This window comes from Mustelus asterias, chromosome 22 (genome assembly GCF_964213995.1).
Source record: "Mustelus asterias chromosome 22, sMusAst1.hap1.1, whole genome shotgun sequence".
Lineage (NCBI taxonomy): Eukaryota > Metazoa > Chordata > Chondrichthyes > Carcharhiniformes > Triakidae > Mustelus > Mustelus asterias.
The window spans coordinates 63,992,268-64,012,958 of record NC_135822.1 but is presented as its reverse complement, the minus strand read 5'-3'; the positions used below and the strand labels follow the sequence as shown (position 1 = coordinate 64,012,958).

The following is a 20,691-nucleotide window of genomic DNA, read 5'->3' as shown; positions in this document are numbered from 1 at the left end:
TTACAAAACCAGACAGTACTAAATATTCTCGCATCTCGTAACCAAGGAACTTTGAACAAAATATTGGGAAAAAAGCAGAAATAACTGAATCTGCAGCAGGTCTGAGATCATCTGAATAAGAAAGAGATTAATGTGTCACTTAGAATCTATATTCCTTCAGTGGTTGACACATATATTGAGTATTTCAGTTGTTTGCTTTAACTGAGCTTTAAAAAAATGCCAAAAAAAAATTATTTACGTAAAAGTACGATGTTCAGAGTTGATGCACTGAATGGTCGTTGGTTGGGTGTGAAATTGAAATGTGTCAGGGTTCAGTCATCATGTCTTCAGCTCCCCTTCATGCTCCATGGCTCTTACACTGTCGAATTATTTAAAGATTTTCGTGCTTCAGCCTGTCTGCGTTTATAGATCTTTTGGAATGTGTGGATGCATTCTTAAAGGTCAAGTTTTTAATGGCTGGAATCATACATGACTGAACACATTTAACTTATTTCGAGGCCAATAATCTCATCCCAAAGCCATGGTTGTGGAAATCTTTCAGGTGTTGTTCTTGGCTGAACCATGTTTAGCTGCTTTGATAATGTAGTTATCAAGTCCTGAAATGGAACATATGAACTCTGAGCCCCTGGCCCAGAGGTAAAGATGCTACCTCCTCAGGTCTGGAATGGCATTGTCATTGATTATGTTAGTGTTCAGCTCCATTTGCCATTTCTCTCATAATGAAAGAGCCTAATTCACTTGTCACATTTGGGTTTTTTTTTGTTTCTTAAGAGTGTATTTAGGAATTAGTTATATTTAAAGGGTCTTCTTTTGAAAAAAAAATGATGCTCTGTTTTATTCTCAAGTTCCAATGTACTGTTCTGTGACAAAGCAGGTGGAAAGGCAGTCTGCTACCAGGCATATGTATTTTCTGCATCTTTACACTGCCTAGGCTTCTTCATTGTGATTATGTCCGTGTATCCCAACATGTGTTTGAGCAGATAATTCACATGCATATGGAAAATTGCAAGCACAGAACTTTGTCACATACTTGTCTGGTATAGTATGATAATGGATACTGTGTCAGTAGGCTTCCTATTAAGGTATTTGGTTGCAGGTTTGAAGGAATTGCCCTGGCTCACTGTCTGTTTTTGATATTGCAGTATATCGAGGAACTGTTGATTGAGCAGCAGAGTCTGGCAATTTACCTGGAAGATCCTGTTCCATGTTCTGCACGGCCCTGTCTCGCAGGCTTAATGTGGTTGGCTTGGGTATTTGATGCTTTTCAGAACCGGTCGATACCAGATGCTGTACTGATACCTGTGGGTGTCTCTTATGATTGTATCGTTGAGGGAAGGTCCTTCGAGCAGATGGTAAGGTAGTCTCTCTGCAATATCGGAAAAGCTTGAAAATTGCTAAGCTCAGTGACTGAGTTTCACAGTACCTGCATGTGATTTTTGTCCTCAGCTTCTGGAAGGAGCTTAGTTTCATCTGAATGTGAGTTGTAAGCATCTTCTCGCTTGTTGAAGCTGCATCATTTTAGAGAGAATGCATTTCACCAGTTAACAGTAAAGAAAGACTTAGATTGCACTTTGTCTTGTCCACTGGAGATCCCAAAGCATTTTACAATCAGTGGGTCAATTTTCAAGCTATTTTTATTGGCAGACAAAGTTAAGTCAAGCACACAGTCAAGTTCCACGAATGGTAGACAGGAATATTAATCAGGAAACTGGGTGAATTTCCTGGTCTTCAAACAGTGATCTGGAATCTTTTATGTCCATGTGAGCAGGCAGAGTCTTGATTTACTATCTCTTTGGCAGTAACGCTGCATTGAAGTGTCAACCTAGTTTTGTGTTCAAGACCTTCTATCTCCAAATAACAGTTACCAAATAAGACAACCTGACAATGACCCAATATGATATTCAGGCTGGTAGTGAGTCTGAGCTCAGCGAGCCAATCTCAGATCACAGATATTAGCCTCGAGTTCACCTTTACTGAAGAGGAGGAAATTGATAAAGGTGTCCTGATCCTAATGTCATGCTGAGTCATAATGTGAGTGATATTGAAACGCATTTCCCTTAATTTTTGGAGAATTCCTGAACTGACCACAAGCTGTGAAACCCACTCCAGCGATTGTTTTACCTTCAGGCCTTGCCAGGGCATTGCTTCCCGAGGCTTTGGACTATGATGGAGTGTGTCTCTTCAACCAGAGACTGACCTCCCTCCTGCATTTTGTCTACCAGCTCACAAAAAGGGAGTACACTCTTTTCTGTTGACTGCTACAGCTGCAGCCTTTTGTCTTTCTGAGAGACCTCTCGTTTTCTCTCTCTGTTCAAATTAAACTCTCAGACATGAAGTCTGTCTATATTAGCCCTGCTGCTCGTCCCTTTATTTCAGCTGTAAATATTTTGCACCTTGCTTTCGGCGAGTCTTGTCCTTGCCCCTACTCCCAATCCTGGGCCACACAGATTATTATCGGTAGAAACTGTTGGGACCATTTGACCCTTTTCACTAATTGATTACCTTGAATTCAAGTGACTGTTTCAAGATGCAATCATCTTCTGTAACCCCGTGTTCAAAACACCTGATTCAGGCAGAATTATGGGCATAGTTAGCCTATGACTAAGGATGACTAAAGACACTGAGTTAGTAAAATCAAAAAGGATCAATACAATCTCTAGGTCCTTTCATTGCTGTCCTCACTGCTGTAATAAACACTTTACAGTGATTGTGCTCCTTCGAACTTGAAGTTTCCCAGTGCTTCTGTTATTTAGTGCTCGTAGAACACAATTGTATTAGAACTTGCATTGATACACAATCATATTAATGTTATCATATTAGCTAAGACCATTATATGCAACTCTTTCTTGCTTAGTGAACCATGTAACTTTCTGTGATGATGCAAATTCACGAGAAACTAGGAAAAAAATTGCAAGGAGAAAACCTCGTAAAATTAGGTCTGTCTCATCCTATGTGCTGTCACACATAAGCAGTACGTCACCTCACTGTCTTGAGTGCTGACACTTTTGTAGTCCTATATTCTTGACAGCAAAATCCTAAACAGATGTTAGACATGTTGTAAATATCTTGTATTGTGCAGCGATCTGGAAAGACTACGGTATTTGGAGCAATTCGTTGGATCCTCAGATTCTTACAAAAGAGCTACGGCTGCATACGGGTGGATTTTGGACAACCGTTTTCTTTGAAGGTATCAGGCAGATTTGCTAACGCTGGAGCATTTGTTCATATTGATAATGAGATCTAATTGCCCAGGACCAAGAGGCAGTGACTAAAAGTTAAAGGAAAGTTTATTTTTTAAAGTTTATTTATTAGTCACAAGTAAGGCTTACATTAACACTGCAATGAAGTTACAGTAAAATTCCCTTAGTCGCCACAGTCTGGTGCCTGTTCGGGTAAATGCACCTAACCAGCACGTCTTTCAGACTGTGGGAGGAAACTGGAGCACCCGGACGAAACCCAAGCAGACACGGGGAGAATGTGCAAACTCCACACAGACAGTGACCCAAGCCAGGAATTGAACCCGGGTCCCTGGCACTGTGCCACCATGCCATTGCTCTGAATGATCCAGTTGCACATCCATCAAATATGAAATATTTTAGAACAGAATTTCAACTAAAACACATTACAACTCAAAGCATTTTGTAGAGTGATCAGGAGTCTACTTGGTTATAACGATCATAGAATCATGGAATTTCTACAGTGCAGAAGGAGGCCATTCGGTTCATTGAGTCTACACCGATAACAATTCCACCCAGGCCCAATCCCCGTAAACCCACCTATCACCCTGCTAATCCCCCTGACACTAAAGGTCAATTTAGCATGGCCAATCCACCTTATCTGCACATCTTTGGAGTGTGGGAGGAAACTGGAGCACTCTGAGGAAACCCACACAGACACGAGGAGAATGTGCACACAGTCACCTGAGGCCAGAATTGAACCCTGGTCCCAGGTGTTTTTAGTACTGTGCCCCAGATAGGTCGTAACAGGTTTTTACTCTTATGATTCAACAATAAGAAATTACGCCGTAACATCATAAAATAGAACATTGAACATAGAACAGTACAGCACAGAACAGGCCCTTCGGCCCACGATGTTGTGCCGAGCTTTATCTGAAACCAAGATCAAGCTATCCCACTCCCTATCATCCTGGTGTGCTCCATGTGCCTATCCAATAACCGCTTAAATGTTCCTAAAGTGTCTGAGTCCACTATCATTGCAGGCAGTCCATTCCACACCCCAACCACTTTCTGCGTAAAGAACCTACCTCTGATATCCTTCCTATATCTCCCACCACGAACCCTATAGTTATGCCCCCTTGTAATAGCTCCATCTACCCGAGGAAATAGTCTTTGAACGTTCACTCAATCTATCCCCTTCATCATTTTATAAACCTCTATTAAGTCTCCCCTCAGCCTCCTCCGCTCCAGAGAGAACAGCCCTAGCTCCCTCAACCTTTCCTCATAAGACCTACCCTCCAAACCAGGCAGCATCCTGCTAAATCTCCTCTGCACTCTTTCCAGCGCTTCCACACCCTTCTTATAGTGAGGTGACCAGAACTGCACACAATATTCCAAATGTGGTCTCACCAAGGTCCTGTACAGTTGCAGCATATCCCCACGGCTCTTAAACTCCAACCCCTTGTTAATAAAAGCTAACACACTATAGGCCTTCTTCACAGCTCTATCCACTTGAGTGGCAACCTTCAGAGATCTGTGGATATGGATCCCAAGATCTCTTTGTTCCTCCACAGTCTTCAGAACCCTACCTTTGACCCTGTAATCCACATTTAAATTAGTCCTACCAAAATGAATCACCTCACATTTATCAGGGTTAAACTCCATTTGCCATTTTTCAGCCCAGCTTTGCATCCTATCTATGTCTCTTTGCAGCCTACAACAGCCCTCCACCTCATCCACTACTCCACCATTCTTGATTAAAAACATTTCAAATGTTGCCAAATTAAATTTGACACTGAGCCAAAATAAGCCAGGTGTTCAGAAACTTGGTCTAAGAGGTAGGTTTTAAGACATGTTGAGTGATTCGGAATTTCTTATGTGCCATTCATCTTTTTGAGTGTGACCCTTTTTGAGTGTGATCTCTGTGGAGTCTGATTTAAATAGTTTTTCTCTGCTCTAGGATTACGTAGAGAATGAAGGAATCCATTTGTGTACTTCCAAAATTCCGCTGCAGAGGATCTTAATGCCATATGTGCTAGGATACAGGTGAGAAATTGAGGGCACGAAGTGACTTCCACTTCACCAGAATGATTGTGTCCTGTGGCTAATTTCTTATAGGGTCCATGTATTCTATTTTATTGGAGGCATTTCCAACAGGATAACTGTTTCACAGTACAGAATAAATGAAAACTAAGCTTCATTTTTATATTCAACTTTTTAATAGATGCACTGTGTGTCTCGGTGGGTGAATGAGTTTTTTGTTTGGTGCAGTACTGAGCGATGCCAACCAGAAGATGCCAAGCTCATTGCTCAGTCTTTCAGCTAACCATGGTCGTGGCAGATGCAATACATTGCAGAGAAATATGAAGCATTGCATTCAGAGAAAAGAACAGTTGAGAGGAAAATATTTGTTTGGAAAGTTTCAACAATTAGAACTGTTTACATTGAAGGAGTGGTTCAGGGGAATGATAATGGATATTTTCAATGTTATGAAATCTTCTGAGAGTAAACAGTCAAAGATTGTTTCTGTTGTTTAGCAGATCAGCAACATAGGGATATACTCCTTGGATAATCATTAGAAAAAAGGGAAGAGGGAAGTTGCAAGAGAGTTTTGGGACATTGAACAATGGCTATTAAGGCAGCAATTACCTCATATAATTTGAGATTCTTATTTAGCATTTGAAAAGTAAGAGTATAAAATCATTTGGAGAAAGGGAAGGGAAAAGAAATTTAAATAAATAACTATAGGCAGAGATCTGATGAACTAAATAAAGAATACCTTGTGTGTTTCATGACCTGATGATATCACAAAGAGCTTCACAGACATTGAAATACCTGGGAAGCATAGTCATTTTGTTGATGTAGAAAACGTAGCAGCCAATTTGCGCACACTAAACTCCTCGAAACAACAATGTAAAACAGTCATGTTAAGGGCGGCACGGTAGCACAGTGGTTAGCACTGCTGCTTCACAGTTCCAGGGACCTGGGTTTGATTCCCAGCTTGGGTCACTGTCTGTGTGGATTTTGCACATTCTCCTCGTGTCTGCGTGGGTTTCCTCTGGGTGCTCCGGTTTCCTCCCACAGTCCAAAGATATGCGGGTTAGGTTGATTGGCCATGCTAAAATTGCCCCTTAGTGTCCTGAGATGTGTAGGTTAGAGGGATTAGCGAGTAAATATGTAGGGATATGGGTGTAGGGCCTGGGTGGGATTGTGGTCGGTGCAGTCTCGATGGGCCAAAAGGCCTCTTTCTGCACTGTTGGGTTTCTATGATTCTATGAATTGCACAACAACGATTGGCCAGGACACTTAAGATAACTCCCCAGCTCTTGTGTTAGATAGTGCCACAGGACCTTTTCTGTTAATCAGAAAGAGCAAATGGAGTCTTGATTCAACATTTATTATGAAAGGCAGCACCTCTGATAGTGCGGCACTCCCTTAGTCCTGCAATGGAATGTGATCTTAGATTTTTTGTGTCAATACAGTTTCAATACAGCAACAGGACAGAGAGTAAAGAAACAGTCAGGAATCCTGCTTCAGGCCTGTCAGGTAATGGCAAAACTATTAGAAGTATAGAGAGAAATACTAACTAAACAGATGAATCAAGCATCAGTGCTGAGGGACAAGTTAGAATATATGGCCCAAATAAGAGTTCTATACAAATACACGGAGTGTAAGGAATAAATTAAGTGAACTGCGGTATAAATTCAAATTGGACATCATGACATTGTAGCCATTGCTGAAACATGGCTGCAGGATGGTCAGGACTGGGAACCAAATATACCGGGTTGTAAGGTTTATAGGATGGACAGGTAAAATGGCAGAGGGGGTGGAGTAGCCTCACTGATTAGAAACAAAATCACTTCACTGGTGAGGGAGGATATATGAGGGAAAGGCATCCAGTGGAGACCTTTTAGGTGGAACATAGGAAAAGTGAAAGATCTAAAACTGTCGGTGTAGTATATAGACACTGTTATGATGGCCACGGAGGACCTTTGATAGATATCCCCATGGGCTTCGTGCAGCATGAGCTTCCTTATTGAGTGAGTGGAGGCCTATCCAATGATGAACTGTCAGCAGGATTTTTCAAGCCTGCTGCTCCATTTGGACCAGAATTTAGGTCCTGAGATGTATTCTGTCTAGCTGTAAGCCACAAGCGTAGCTCTTCCTCTTTGGTGCACAACACAAAGTGTTTGGTAACAGCAAACTAGTATTTGGCAGAATCGCTATATTGGCGACAAGGAGAATGTTTTCCAGATAACCTCCGGAAGTCAAAAGTCTTCTCTAAGAATAAACTATTATGCCTCTTTTTGGGAAACTTGGACCCTTCAACACCAGTGGCGAAGACTGGGCCCAGTATACAGAGTGCATGCGTTACTTCTTCCATGCTAACAACATTGAAGGAGACAAAAAAGAAAAGATGATGTTGTTGATGACATGCGAGGCTCTGCCCTATCCAGATGCCCTGACTCAAAAACTTTTAATGAGCCAGTAGACTTGGTGAAAAAACACTACGACCCGAGGCCCTCGGTAATTCTCCAGAGACGTTGCATCAACGTGGCTGGGAGAGTTACTACGGAAACTGTCACTTGGCTAGGTTGCGGAAGTTGGCAAAATATTGAAAATTTGGACTGCCTCTTTGAAATGTTGCGAGGCAGATTGATATGTGGCATAAATGACATATCCACCCAGAATAAGCTGTTGGCCTTACCCAATTTGGACTTCATAATAGCCTCATCTGTTGAGAGTGCAGAAAAAAGGGGTTCCAGAACTATAGGAGGCATAAGGCAACAATGTTCTCCAACTAAGAGGACAGCTGGTGTAATCAGTCCTTGATGAAGAGCACTTGTGTAAATCAGGTGTTAAGGGGCCCCATTCAATATAGGAACCCGAATGTCACCATCAGACAATTAAAGAAAGGCAGTGACGATCCCAAGAGTATTAGAGAAGGTCCAACAGAAAGGTGCAGTTGCCAGACGACGGATTATTTATTACAAGCATTGTCAAAGGACGCAGCCAAGGTAAAGTTTCAGCAACAGGCAAAACGCGTGCTGCCTAGTAAAAAAGCTGAGGCCAGTACTTGACTATACCATGTCTGCATCCCCTCTTTCAGCGACAGGGACATTACAACTGAATTGGATCATTACAACCAAAGTTGCCCCAATAATGGTAGAATTACTGGCGAATGGCCATCCCTTGAAGAGCTGCAGTCTTGATGAGCCGAAATGGACTCTTGCTGCGCAGTAGGGATTCCTTGGTTCGATGGAGTTCAATGTAGCATTTGGAAGTGAAAGGCACAAATAAGCTCCAAGAATTTTAAGTTTAGTTAATGCTGACTTTAATGAGATGAGACAGAGACTCTACAGCAAATGGGAAAATTTGCTAATGGGTAAAACAACTGGTGAACAATGGAGATTGTTTAAAGAAATATTGGAATACAGTTTCCTGAGAAGGAAAAACACAACTTCACAGAAAAAAACCAGCCATGGCCAATGAAAGGGATAAGTGACAGCATAAAATTTAAAGAAAGGGCTTACAAAACTGGAAAAAAACAGCACAGATCCTGATGAATGGGAAAGATGCAAAGTCATGATGTGGAGATGCCGGCGTTGGACTGGGGTAAGCACAGTAAGAAGTCTCACAACACCAGGTTGGATATCCACTCCATCTGACGAAGGAGCTGTGCTCCGAAAGCTTATGGTATTTGCTACCAAATAAACCTGTTGGACTTTAACCTGGTGTTGTGAGACTTCTTAAAGATGCAAAGACCAGCAAAGGGCCATAAAGCAACTTAGTTGTGCTATGAAAAGGGATTATGAAAGGAAACTTGGAAGGATCATTAAAATCAGTAAGAGAGAATGACTGTTGAGGTGCCTGAAAATTGGAGGGTGGCAAATGTTGTGCCTTTGTTTAAAAAGGGCTGCAGGGAAAAGCCTGGGAACTACAGACCAGTGAGCCTCACATCTGTGGTTGTTGGAAGGTATTTTGAGAGACAGGATCTACAGGCATTTAGAGACGCAAGGATTGATTAGGGACAGTCAGCATGACAGTCAGTCATGCCTCACAAATTTGATTGAGTTTTTGGAAGGGGTAACCAGGAAGGTAGATGAGGGCAGTGCAGTTGAATTTGTCTACATGGACCCTTGACAAGGTACCACATGGTAGGTTGTTGCATAAGGTTAAATCTCATGGGATCCAGGGTGAGATAGCTAAATAGATACAAAATTGGCTTGATGACAGAAGCCAAAGGGTAGATGAAGAGGGTTGTTTTTCAAACTGGAGGCCTGTGACCAGCGGTGTGCCTCAGGGATCAGTGCTGGGTCCACTGTTACTTGTCACTTATATTAATGATTTGGATGAGAATACAGGAGGCATGGTTAGGAAGTTTGCAGATGACACCAAGATTGGTGGCACAGTGGACAGTGAAGGTTATCTCGGATTGCAACGGGATCTTGATCAAATGGGCCAGTGGGCTGACGAATGGCAGATGGAGTTTAATTTAGATAAATGCGAGGTGATACATTTTGGGAGATTGAACCAGGGCAGGACTTACTCAGTTAATGGCAGGGCGTTGGGGAGAGTTGCAGAACAAAGACATCTAGGGATACATGTTCATAGCTCCTTGAAAGTGGAGTCACAGGTGGACAGAGTGATGAAGAAGGCATTCGGCATGTTTGGTTTCATTGGTCAGAACATTGAATACAGGAGTTGTGACGTCTTGTTGAAGTTGTACAAGACATTGGTAAGGCCACACTTGGAATACTGTGTACAGTTCTGGTCATGCTATTATAGAAAGAATATTATTAAACTAGAAAGAGTGCAGAAACGATTTACTAGGATGCTACCGGGACTTGATGGATTGAGTTATAAGGAGAGGCTGGATAGACTGGGACTTCTTTCTCTGGAGCGTAGAAGGCTGAGGGGTGATCTTATAAGAGGTCTATAAAATAATGAGTGGCATAGACCAGCTAGATAGTCAATATCTTTTCCCAAAGGTAGGGGAGTCTAAAACTAGAGGGCATAGGTTGAAGGTGAGAGGGGAGAGAAATTTTTTCACACACAGGGTGGTGTCTGGAACACGCTGCCAGAGGTAGTAGTAGAGGCGGATACAATTTTATCTTTTAAAAAGCATGGGTAAGATGGGTATAGAAGGATATGGGCCAAATGAGGGCAATTGGGACTAGCTTCGGGGTTCAAAAAAAAGGGTGGCATGGACAAGTTGGGCCGAATGGCCTGTTTTCATGCTGTAAACCTCTATGACTCTAAGAATAAATTTTATACTTCAATAAGGGAAAGTGGGTAGTCAGGGGCAATATTGGCCCACAGAAGACCTAAAGTGGGAATATTGTCAATGATTATAGCTAAATGGCAGACATGTTTAATAATTACTTTGCCTCACTATTTATAGTAGAAAAGGAGGATAGCTTGTCGCAAGTCCCATGGAAACTAATAGTGGATCAGGGGCAGGGTCGAAATAAAATTAACGTCAGTAAAACACTGATAATGAGGAAATTAATGAACTGAAGGATGTGGAAGCGTTGGAAAGAGTGCAAAGGAGATTTACCAGGATGCTGCCTGGTTTGGAGGGTAGGTCTTATGAGGAAAGGTTGAGGGAGCTAGGGCTGTTCTCTCTGGAGCGGAGGAGGTTGAGGGGAGACTTAATAGAGGTTTATAAAATGATGAAGGGGATAGATAGAGTGAACGTTCAAAGACTATTTCCTTGGGTGGATGGAGCTATTACAAGGGGGCATAACTATAGGGTTCATGGTGGGAGATATAGTTAGGATGTCCGAGGTAGGTTCTTTACTCAGAGTGGTTGGGATGTGGAATGGACTGCCTGCAGTGATAGTGGAGTCGGACACTTCAGGAACATTTAAGCGGTTATTGGATAGGCACATGGAGCACACCAGGATGATAGGGAGTGGGATAGCTTGATCTTGGTTTCAGATAAAGCTCGGCACAACATCGTGGGCCGAAGGGCCTGTTCTGTGCTGCACTGTTCTATGTTCTATGAAGAGTTACAAATTCCCAGGACCTGATGGTTTCTATCTGAAGGTGTTAAAGGAAGTAGGGGAGCACATTGTAAATGATTCAGGAGTTGTCCCTCTGGATTGTAAAATTGCTCATGTCACGCCGCTTTTTCAGAAGGGTGAAAGAGGAAAACCAGGAAATTACAGATTAGTTAGTCTCTTGTGGTGGGGAAACTAGTGGAGTCTATAATCAAGGGTAGGGTAACTGAACACTTCAAAGTTTTTCAGTTAATCAGGGAGAGCCAGCAAGGATTGGTGACGGGTAAGTCATGCCTAACACACCTCATTACATTTTTTGAAGAGGTGACTAATGTAGTGGACAGGGGAATGTCTATGGATGTCCATTTTATGGACTTGCAGAAGGCATTTGTTAAAGTTCCACATGTTAACTAAATTGGAAACCCATGGAATTGAGGGCAAATTACTGACATGGCTGGGAAATAGGTTGAGTGGCAGGCAACAGAATATAGAGCTAATAGTTCGGGACTCAAAATTGGCTGGATGTGGCTTGTGCTGTCCCACAAGGATCTGTGTTCGGGCCTCAATTATTCACATTATTTATTTAAATCTTGGATAATGGCACAGAAAGCTGTGTATCCAAAATTGCTGATGACACCAAGTTTGGCAGTATTGTAAACTGTGTAGATGATAGAATAAAATTATGAAGGGATATTGATAGACTAGGTGAATGGATAAAATTGTGACAGATGAATTTCAATGTGAACAAATGTGAGGTTTTCCAGTTTCACCGAAAAAGGATAGATCAGGGAATTTTCCAGATGACATGAAGATAAATACAGTGGATGTCCAAAGAGACTTGGGTATTTAGGTGCATAGATCTTTAAAATGCCACCAGCAGGTACAGAAGAAGGTGAATGAAATGCTGGCCTTTATATCGACAGGACTGTATTAGGATGCAGAAGCTATGCTGCAGCTCTACAAAACCCTTGTTAGACCCCATTTGGAGTACTGTGAGCAGATGTGGGCACCACACTGTAGGAAGGTTGTATTGGCCTTGGAGGGAGTACTATGTAGATTTGCAAGAATGATACCTGGACTTAAGGGGTGAAGGTATGTGGAGATTATACAAATTAGGCCTGTTTTCTCTAGAATTTAGAACGTTAAGTGGTGGTCTGATTGATATCTTCAAGATAGCAACAGGAAACGAATGATAGGGTAGATAAAGATAAACTATTTCCACTGGTTGGAGATTCTAGAACTAGGGGGCATTGTCTAAAAATTAGGGTCAGACCATTCAGCCAAGATGTCAGGGAGCACTTCTACACACAAAGCGTGGTAGAGATTTGGAACTCTGTTCCACAAACGGCAGTTGATGCGAGATCAAATTGCTGATAAGTCTGAGATAGATAAATTTGGGCCAAAAGCAGGTATATGGAGTTAGGCCACAGATCAGCCATGATCTCATTGAATGGCGCGGAACATGCTCAAGGGTCTGAATGGGCTACTCCTGATCCTATATTCCTATGATTTCTGTGGGGCATTTGCTCTGCAATGCCCACTCCTCCCCCTGCACTGTGAACTTAACCACACTCACTCCCCTCCTTCCCAACTGACCACCTGAGCACCTCACCTCCAATCCGACCAGTTATCTTATAAACCAGCTTTTCAAAGTGATCCGACCTTTAAACTTACCTGTTTCATGGCTGCAAGTGCTGTAAAAAGGGGACGTGTCTTCCTTACCTCTGACTTAGTTGCTCTTGGCACAGGACCTATGGAACCCACTGAACTGCACCTTTCTCACCTGGTTTGAGTTGAAATGTTCAATGAGAAAAACGAGGCTTCATTTCTGGTTAAGTAACTTGGAACAGAGTGGCAATTTGACTGATTGTCACTCCACAGACGTTACAGCCTCATTATTCAAGACCAAAATTGAATCAGAGTACATTATATAAGAGCAGTAAAGAGCCAGACATCACATAACTTGAGAAAGTGAGGACATCCAATCCAAGTTCATTCTTAAGCTGACTTTACATAATAGGGTTGACTTCAATTCAGAAAATCAGATTGTTGAAGCAGTTTCGGCGGAGAAGAGAAATGAAAAAGGCAATAGGTCACTTATAAAACTGATGTATAGGGCCCCTAACAATACTCAGATGGCAGGACGAAGTATAAAGGAAAAAATAATGGGAGCTTGTCAGAAAGATACGACGATAACCATGGGGATTTTAATCTATATATGGTTTGGAAAAATCTGATGGACTAAAGTTGCCTGAAGGAGTTCATAAAATATTTTTGGGATAGTTTCTCAGAACTGCACATTATGATTCCACCCAGAAAGTAGGCACTAACAACCTGGTATGTATTTGTACAGTGAATTAAGATCAATTAATGACCTCAAAGTGAAGGCGGCCCAAGGTAGAAGCGGTCATAATCTGATTGAATTTTATATTCAATTTGAGATGAGTATTTTAAACTGAAGAGCAATTATGAGTGAACTGGCAAATTCTAATAAAGGATAGATCAATCAAGATGCACAATAGATACACTCCAATGTGGAAAAAAATTCTAAGGGCAGGACTCATCATCTGTGGTTAACTAAATAAGTTAAAGGTAGTATCAAAGTTAAAGTAAAAGCATAAAATTGTGCCAAGATGGGTGGCAGGTCAGAAGATTGGACATAATATTAAAAACAGCAAAGATAGGGAGGAAAACATTAGAGTCTGAGAGAAAAATAGCTAGAAATATAAAAAGTGTCATGATAGTACTGCAATTGATATAAATGTATATTTTTTATGTCAAGGGAAATGTTTAAAAATTCTGCTTTATTCTACAAGAAGTTGGTATGTTTGGTCGGAATGCAGATGCTGGGAGAGCAGGATAGTTACTCATTTTAGCCATGTAGTGTTTGCTTAGGATAGAGATAAGGGATATTTGTTTATAGATGGAGATTCCCCAGAGGTTTTTGATTCAGTTGACTGAAAGTGTCATGAATTATCCATCAGCTGCTGGTGTGGTGATGGGAGGAGCTAGAATTGGAGCAGAGAAAAATGTCAGGAGTTGCAGTTGCAGGTCTGCTGAAATCAGGCATGTGCAGGATCTTCCTGAGAAGGCACTCTCTTTCCACAAAATCTCTCTCTGAAAGCTTCAAGACTGTTAGCACAATTTATAGCAGGTCTGAAAGTTCTTTTGATCTATGCGTGAATGGGGATTATTTGGAACTGAAACAGTCATAAGCGAGAAAGTAAAGTTGAGTCTTTTCCATTTTAAATATTGTTCAACTGTTAATAGTTGCTTCATTTGTTGGAGTTCTAGTTAAATTGTATTATTAAATAATGTCGGTTTCACTAATTAAAATCCCTACTTTGTGGAATCATTTCTGGAAAGTAATACCCTCACAATGTCAAAAAAAATTGTTGTGCGTCATCTGGCTTCTGAATGTAACTAGGGGTTCTGGTCCAGGACCCTAACAAGAGTAAGAGTTTCCATAGATATTTAAAAATGAAAAGAGTTCACCAAATGTGTTGTTTCTCTAGAAAGTGGAACTGGGGAATTAATAATGGAACATAAAGAGATGATAGATGAATTGAACTGATATTTTGCATCAGCCTCTCAAAAGAGTACACAAATAACATTCCAGAAATAGTTGGAACTCCAAAAATTGTAGGGAGGGAGGAACTCAAGAAAATTGCATTCTCCATGGAAGTGATATGAAGTAATTGTTGAAGACGCAGGCTGATGAGTCCGTGGGTCTTGAGAGAAGTGGAGAGTGACATCGTTGATGCACTGGTTTCAACTTAAGTTCCTAGATTTGTGCAAGGTTCAATTAGATTGGAAAATGGCAACAGTTTATTCAAAAAGGGAAGGAGACAGAAAGCAGGAAACTACAGATCATTTAGCTAAACTTTTGTCACGGGAAAATATACGAAGCTCTTCGTAAAGATGTAAAAGCAGGGCACTTGGGGGAAAAAAACTGAAGGTAATCAGGCAGAATCATCACGGGTTTATGAAGGGGAAACCGTGTTTCACCACATTATTGGAGTCCTTTGAAGAACTAACTAGCTGTGGCGTCATGGGGAACCAATGGATGTGATGTACCTGTGTTTCCAAGAAGGTACTTGATAAGGTGCCTCATTGAAGGATACTGTGAAAATTAAGGCTCACAGTTAGAGGTAACATTGGCATGGATGAAGGATTGGTTAGCTAACAGGCAACAAAGAGCAGGCATAAAATGGGTCATCTTCCCTTTGGAAATTTGTCACGGGTTGTCTGCCATGGGGATAAGTGCTGTGGTCTCAACTTATTGCAGTTAAATGAATGGCCTGTTTGAAATTATGGTTGATACACAAGTAGCTAAGAAAGTAAATTATGAAGAGCCACATCGAGGATACAAAGAGACAAAGGTTGTGAGTGAGCAAAGATCTGGCAAATGGGGCGTGATGAAGGAAATTTGAAATTGTGCATTTCATCAGGAAGAATGAAAAAGAAGCCTATTATTTAAATGCTGAGATTTGTAGAACTCGGAGATGTGGAAGAATCTGGAAGTCCTGGTGCATGAATTGCAAAAACATTTGTAGGTAGATGCAGTAAATAATTTGGAAAGCTAATAGAATGTTTATTGTGAGGAGAATTAGAGTCATAGAGGTTTACAGCAGGGAAACAGGTCCTTCGGCCCAACTTGTCCATGCCGCCTTTTTTTTTTCCTCTAAGTCAGTCCCAATTGCCTGCATTTGGCTCATATCCCTCTATATCCATCTTACCCATGTAACTGTCTAAATGCTTTTTAAAAGATAAAATTGTACCTGCATCAACTACTAAGCTAGTCCCAATTGCCTGTGTTTGGCCGATATCCCTCTCTACTCATCTTGCCCATAAGACATAGGAGCAGAATTGGGTCACTCAGCCCATCGAGTCTGCTCTGCCATTCAATCATGGCTGATATTTTTCTCATCCGCATTTTCCTGTCTTTTCCTCATAACCCCGACCCCCTTATTAATCAAGAACCTATCTACCTCTGTCTTAAAGACACACAATGACCTGGCCTCCACAGCCTTCTGTGGCAAAGAGTTCCACAGATTCACCACTCTCTGGCTGAAGAAATTCCTCCTCATCTCTGTTTTAAAGGATTGTCCCTTTAGCCTGAGGTTGTGCCCTCTGGTTCTAGTTTTTCCTACCAGTGGGAACGTCCTCTCCACGTCCACTCTGTCCAGGCCTTGCAATATTCTGTAAATCTCAATAAGATCCCCCCTCATCCTTCTAAACTCCAATGAGTACACACCCAGAGTCCTCAACCGTTCCTCATACAACAAGCTCTTCATTCCAGGGATCATTCTTGTGAACCTCCTCTGGACCCTTTCCAAGGCCAGCACATCCTTCCTTAGATATGGGGCCCAAAACTGCTCACACTACTCCAAATGGGGTCTGACCAGAGCCATATACAGCCTCAGAAGTACATCTCTGCTCTTGTATTCTCGCCCTCTCAACATTAATGCTAATATTGCATTTGCCTTCCTAACTGCTGACTGAACCTGCACGTTAACCTTAAGAGAATCTTGAACAATGACTCCCAAGTCCCTTTGTGTTTCTGATTTCCTAAGCATTTTCCCATCTAGAAAATAGTTTATGCCTCCATCTCTCCTTCCAAAGTGCATAATCTCACACTTTTCCACATTATATTCCATCTGCCACTTCTTCGCCCACTCTCCTAACCTGTCCAAGTCCTTCTGCAGCCCCCTGCTTCCTCAATACTACCTGTCCTTCTACATATGTAACTGTCAATGCTTTTTCAAAGATGAAATTGTACCTGGTTCTACTACTTTCTCTGGCAGCTTGTTCCAGACACTCACCACCCTCTATGTGAAAGATTTTCCCCTCTGGACCTTTTTGTATCTCTCCCCTCTCACCTTAAACCTATGCCCTCTAGTTTTAGACTCCCCTACCTTTGGGAAAAGATATTGACTATCTACCTTGTCTATGCCCCTAGATATGTTAACTATCTAGCTGATCTATGACCCTCATTATTTTACAGACCTCTATAAGATCACCCCGAAGCCTCCTACGTTCCAGGGAAAAAAGTCCCAGTCTATCCAGCCTCTCCTTATAAGTCAAACCATCAAGTCCTGGTAGCATCCACGTAAATTTTTTCTGTGCTCTTTTTCGTTTAATAACATCCTTTCTATAATAGCGTGACCAGAACTGTACACAGTATGCCAAGTGTGGCCGTACCAATGTCTAGTACAACTTCAACAAGACGTCCCAACACCTGTATTCAGTGTTCTGACCAATGAAACCAAGCATGTTGAATGCCTTCTTCACCACTCTGTCCACCTATGACTCCACTTTCAAGGAGCTATGAACCTGTACCCCTAGATCTCTTTGTTCTATAACTCTCCCCAAAGCCATACCATTAACTGAGTAAGTCCTGCCCTGGTTCAATCTACCAAAATGCATCACCTCGCATTTATTGAAATTAAACTCCATCTGCCATTCATCAGTGCACTGGCCCATTTGATCAAGATCCCGTTGCAATCCTAAATAACCTTCTTCACTGTGCACTATGCCACTATGGTGTCATCTGCAAACTTACTAACCATGCCTCCTAAATTCTCATCCAAATCATTAATATAAATAACAAATAACAGTGGACCTAGCACTGATCCCTGAGGCACACCGCTGGTCACAGGCCTCCAGTTTGAAAAACAACCCTCTACAAGCACCCTGTCTTCTGTCATCAAGCCAATTTTGTATCCAATTGGCTACCTCACTCTGGATCCCATGAGATTTAACCTTATGCAACAAACTACCATGCGGCACCTTGTTAAAGGCCTTGCTGAAGCCCATGTAGAAAACGTCGACTGCACTGCCCTTCAAAAAACTCAATCAAATTCGTGAGACATGGTTTTCCACACTCAAAGCCATGCTGACTGTCCCTAATCAGTCCTTGCCTCTCTAAATGCCTGTAGAATCTGTCTCTCAGAATACCTTCTAACAACTTACCCACTGCAGACATTAGGCTTACCAGCCAGTAGTTCCCAGGCTTTTTCCTGCAGCTCTTCTTAAACAAAGGCACAACATTTTCCAGCCTCCAATCTTCAGGCACCTTACCTGTGGCTGTCGATGATTCAAATATCTCTGCTAGGGGATCTCCAATTTCCTCCCTAGACTCCCACACCGTCCTGGGATATACTTCATCAGGTCCCTGGGATTCATCTACCTTGATGCCCTTTCAGACTTCCAGCACCACCTCCTCTGTAATATGTACACTCCTCAAGGCATCACTATTTATTTCCCCAAGCTCCCTAACATCCATGCCTTTCTCAACAGTAAATACTGATGAGGAATTTTCATTTAGGATCTCGCCCATCTATTGTGGATCCTCACATAGGTGACCTTGTTCATTCTTAAGAGGCCCTACTCTCTCCCTTGTTACTGTTGAATAATTGAATGTAAAAATTGAGAGGTTAGGCTTCGGTTATACTCTGTATTGGTGAGACAACATCAGGGGTATCATGTACAGTATCGGTCTCCTTATTTAAGGAACAATGTAAATTTCTTGGAAGCAGTTCAGTAAATGTTTACTGGATGAAAATCTGGAATAGGAGCATTGTCTTTAGAGAACAGGTTAGGCAGGCTAGGCTTGTATCCGCTCAAGTTTGAAAGAGTAAGAGGTGACTTGATTGAAACATACAAGATCCTGAAGTGTCTTGACAAGGTGGCTGTGGAGAGGATGCTTCCTCTTAAGGGTGAATCTAGAACTAGGGGTCACTGTTTAAATACACGGGGTCTCCCATTTAAGCAGAGATGAGGAATTCATTTTCTCTTTTTTTGTCTTTGAGGGGGAATTTATTTTCTCTTGAAAGCAGTGAGCCTTTCGAACTGCTCCTCAAAAGGCGATGGAGCTAGATAGATTCTTGATAAGTGAGGACATGAAGGGTTATGGGGGTAGGTGGGAGTGTGGTGTTGAGGTTATAATATTGAATGGTGAAACAGGCCTGAAGGGCCGAGTAACTTTCTTGTGCTCCAAGTTCGTGTGCTTGTGTACTGACACCTTCATTTGTTCAGTCAAATGCACCCAGCTGCTTCTCACCATATTTTCCTGAAACACTCCAGCATTGCATGTGATGAATGGCAATACAGGTGGGAACCTGGGCATTAAGGCCAGCGTGGATCAAAAATCAAATATGGTTACGACTGTAGTCCACTTGTGGCTTGCAATTTTAACATGTCATGAGGTTAAACTGTAAGGAATTCCCTATCAGGTTGTTTTGCTGTTTCACAATTTGAGGGTGGAAGATGAAATGTTTAAATGTAGGTGTTTCGGGCAAATCTAAGTTATTTGTCGTTAAGTTGTCCTCAGTATTTTGATAAAAGACATTGTGTTTCAGCTCTGATGCTGTGTACTACGAGAAGTCACAGGACTGGCTTCTGAACAATGAAGATTTGATTCAACTAAGCAAACATCACGGAGCACTAGTGGTTGATCTGGGGAGGCACATGCTTTACAGTAAGATTGATTGACATTGGTGAATACATAGACCTGTATTAAAGACACTCTTTTTCCACATGTATCTTCATTAATGCAGCCATTTTACTCTAACTGTTTCTAATGTTCTTTCAGGTTTGGGAATTTTATTGCTTGAGCTCACTGGTGTAGAAGAAAATAAGTCATCCTGGCTATGAAAAAAACTAAGGAGATGTAATTGTGTTCTGTGATCCCATTGGGATGTGTGTGTCAGGCTTTTATCTTGAGGCTGCACCTTGATATTATTCCTACAGCATCCTTCCTCTTCACATCTTGAGATGTATATTGTAAGAGAATGAGCTTGAGCCATTTAGGAAAGCCAATGTAAAAACAATAGCATAATTATTACCAAATCTTAAACAGATGTAAAGGGCATGCAGCACAATATCCTGTAGCTTCCCTGAAAATCCCACATTGAGATTGCAGCAACACAAAAAGGGAGACTTAATAGAGTTGTCAAAATTGAGGGGTTTTGAAACTGTTGCGTGTGGCAAGATGATAGGCAGCCAGAAGTGATAAATTCAAAATAATTGACAAAGGAACTTGAGGGAAAATGAGAAGTATTTTGGCACAGAGTTGAGAAGATCTGAACTTAGCTACTTTGAGAGGGGGTGGAATCAATTCCAGTGGAATTTTGAAAACAAAATCAGACTTGGACTTCAAGAGCACTAATCTGCAGGGCTGTTGAGAAAGTGACGGGATGTGGGACTAAATCGAGCAGCTCTTTCACAGTCAAGATGGGTCAAATGACCTTTGATATTACATTATTCTGTGGGTAGGTTCTAGTCCAATTATGGTTCCACATGGAGAGCACTAGTTTCCGAGGACTTTTATTTGCTGTAACTAATTCCCAACCTTCCTTTCTGACAGATGCTACTTGTTGCTCAGCAATCATGTCAACCACCATCATGGCCTGCCTCCTGTTTCACAAGTACCGACAGGTAGGTTGTCTCTCTGATCAGTTAACTTATTTATATTACCAAAAGTACATTGCCTGAACATCTGAGAA

At 41.7% G+C, this 20,691-nt stretch overlaps 1 protein-coding gene across 1 annotated transcript in view; it reads left to right on the top strand.

Moving 5' to 3' along the window:
• The window catches only part of gpat2 (glycerol-3-phosphate acyltransferase 2, mitochondrial), a 71,079-nt gene that overhangs the window by 29,202 nt on the left and 21,186 nt on the right, over positions 1 to 20,691 (top strand). The window contains exons 10-14 of the mRNA XM_078238497.1: positions 1,143 to 1,352; positions 3,080 to 3,187; positions 5,137 to 5,222; positions 19,546 to 19,664; positions 20,553 to 20,623. Coding sequence (XP_078094623.1) covers positions 1,143 to 1,352; positions 3,080 to 3,187; positions 5,137 to 5,222; positions 19,546 to 19,664; positions 20,553 to 20,623 — 594 coding nt within the window. The remainder of the gene's footprint in view (positions 1 to 1,142; positions 1,353 to 3,079; positions 3,188 to 5,136; positions 5,223 to 19,545; positions 19,665 to 20,552; positions 20,624 to 20,691) is intronic.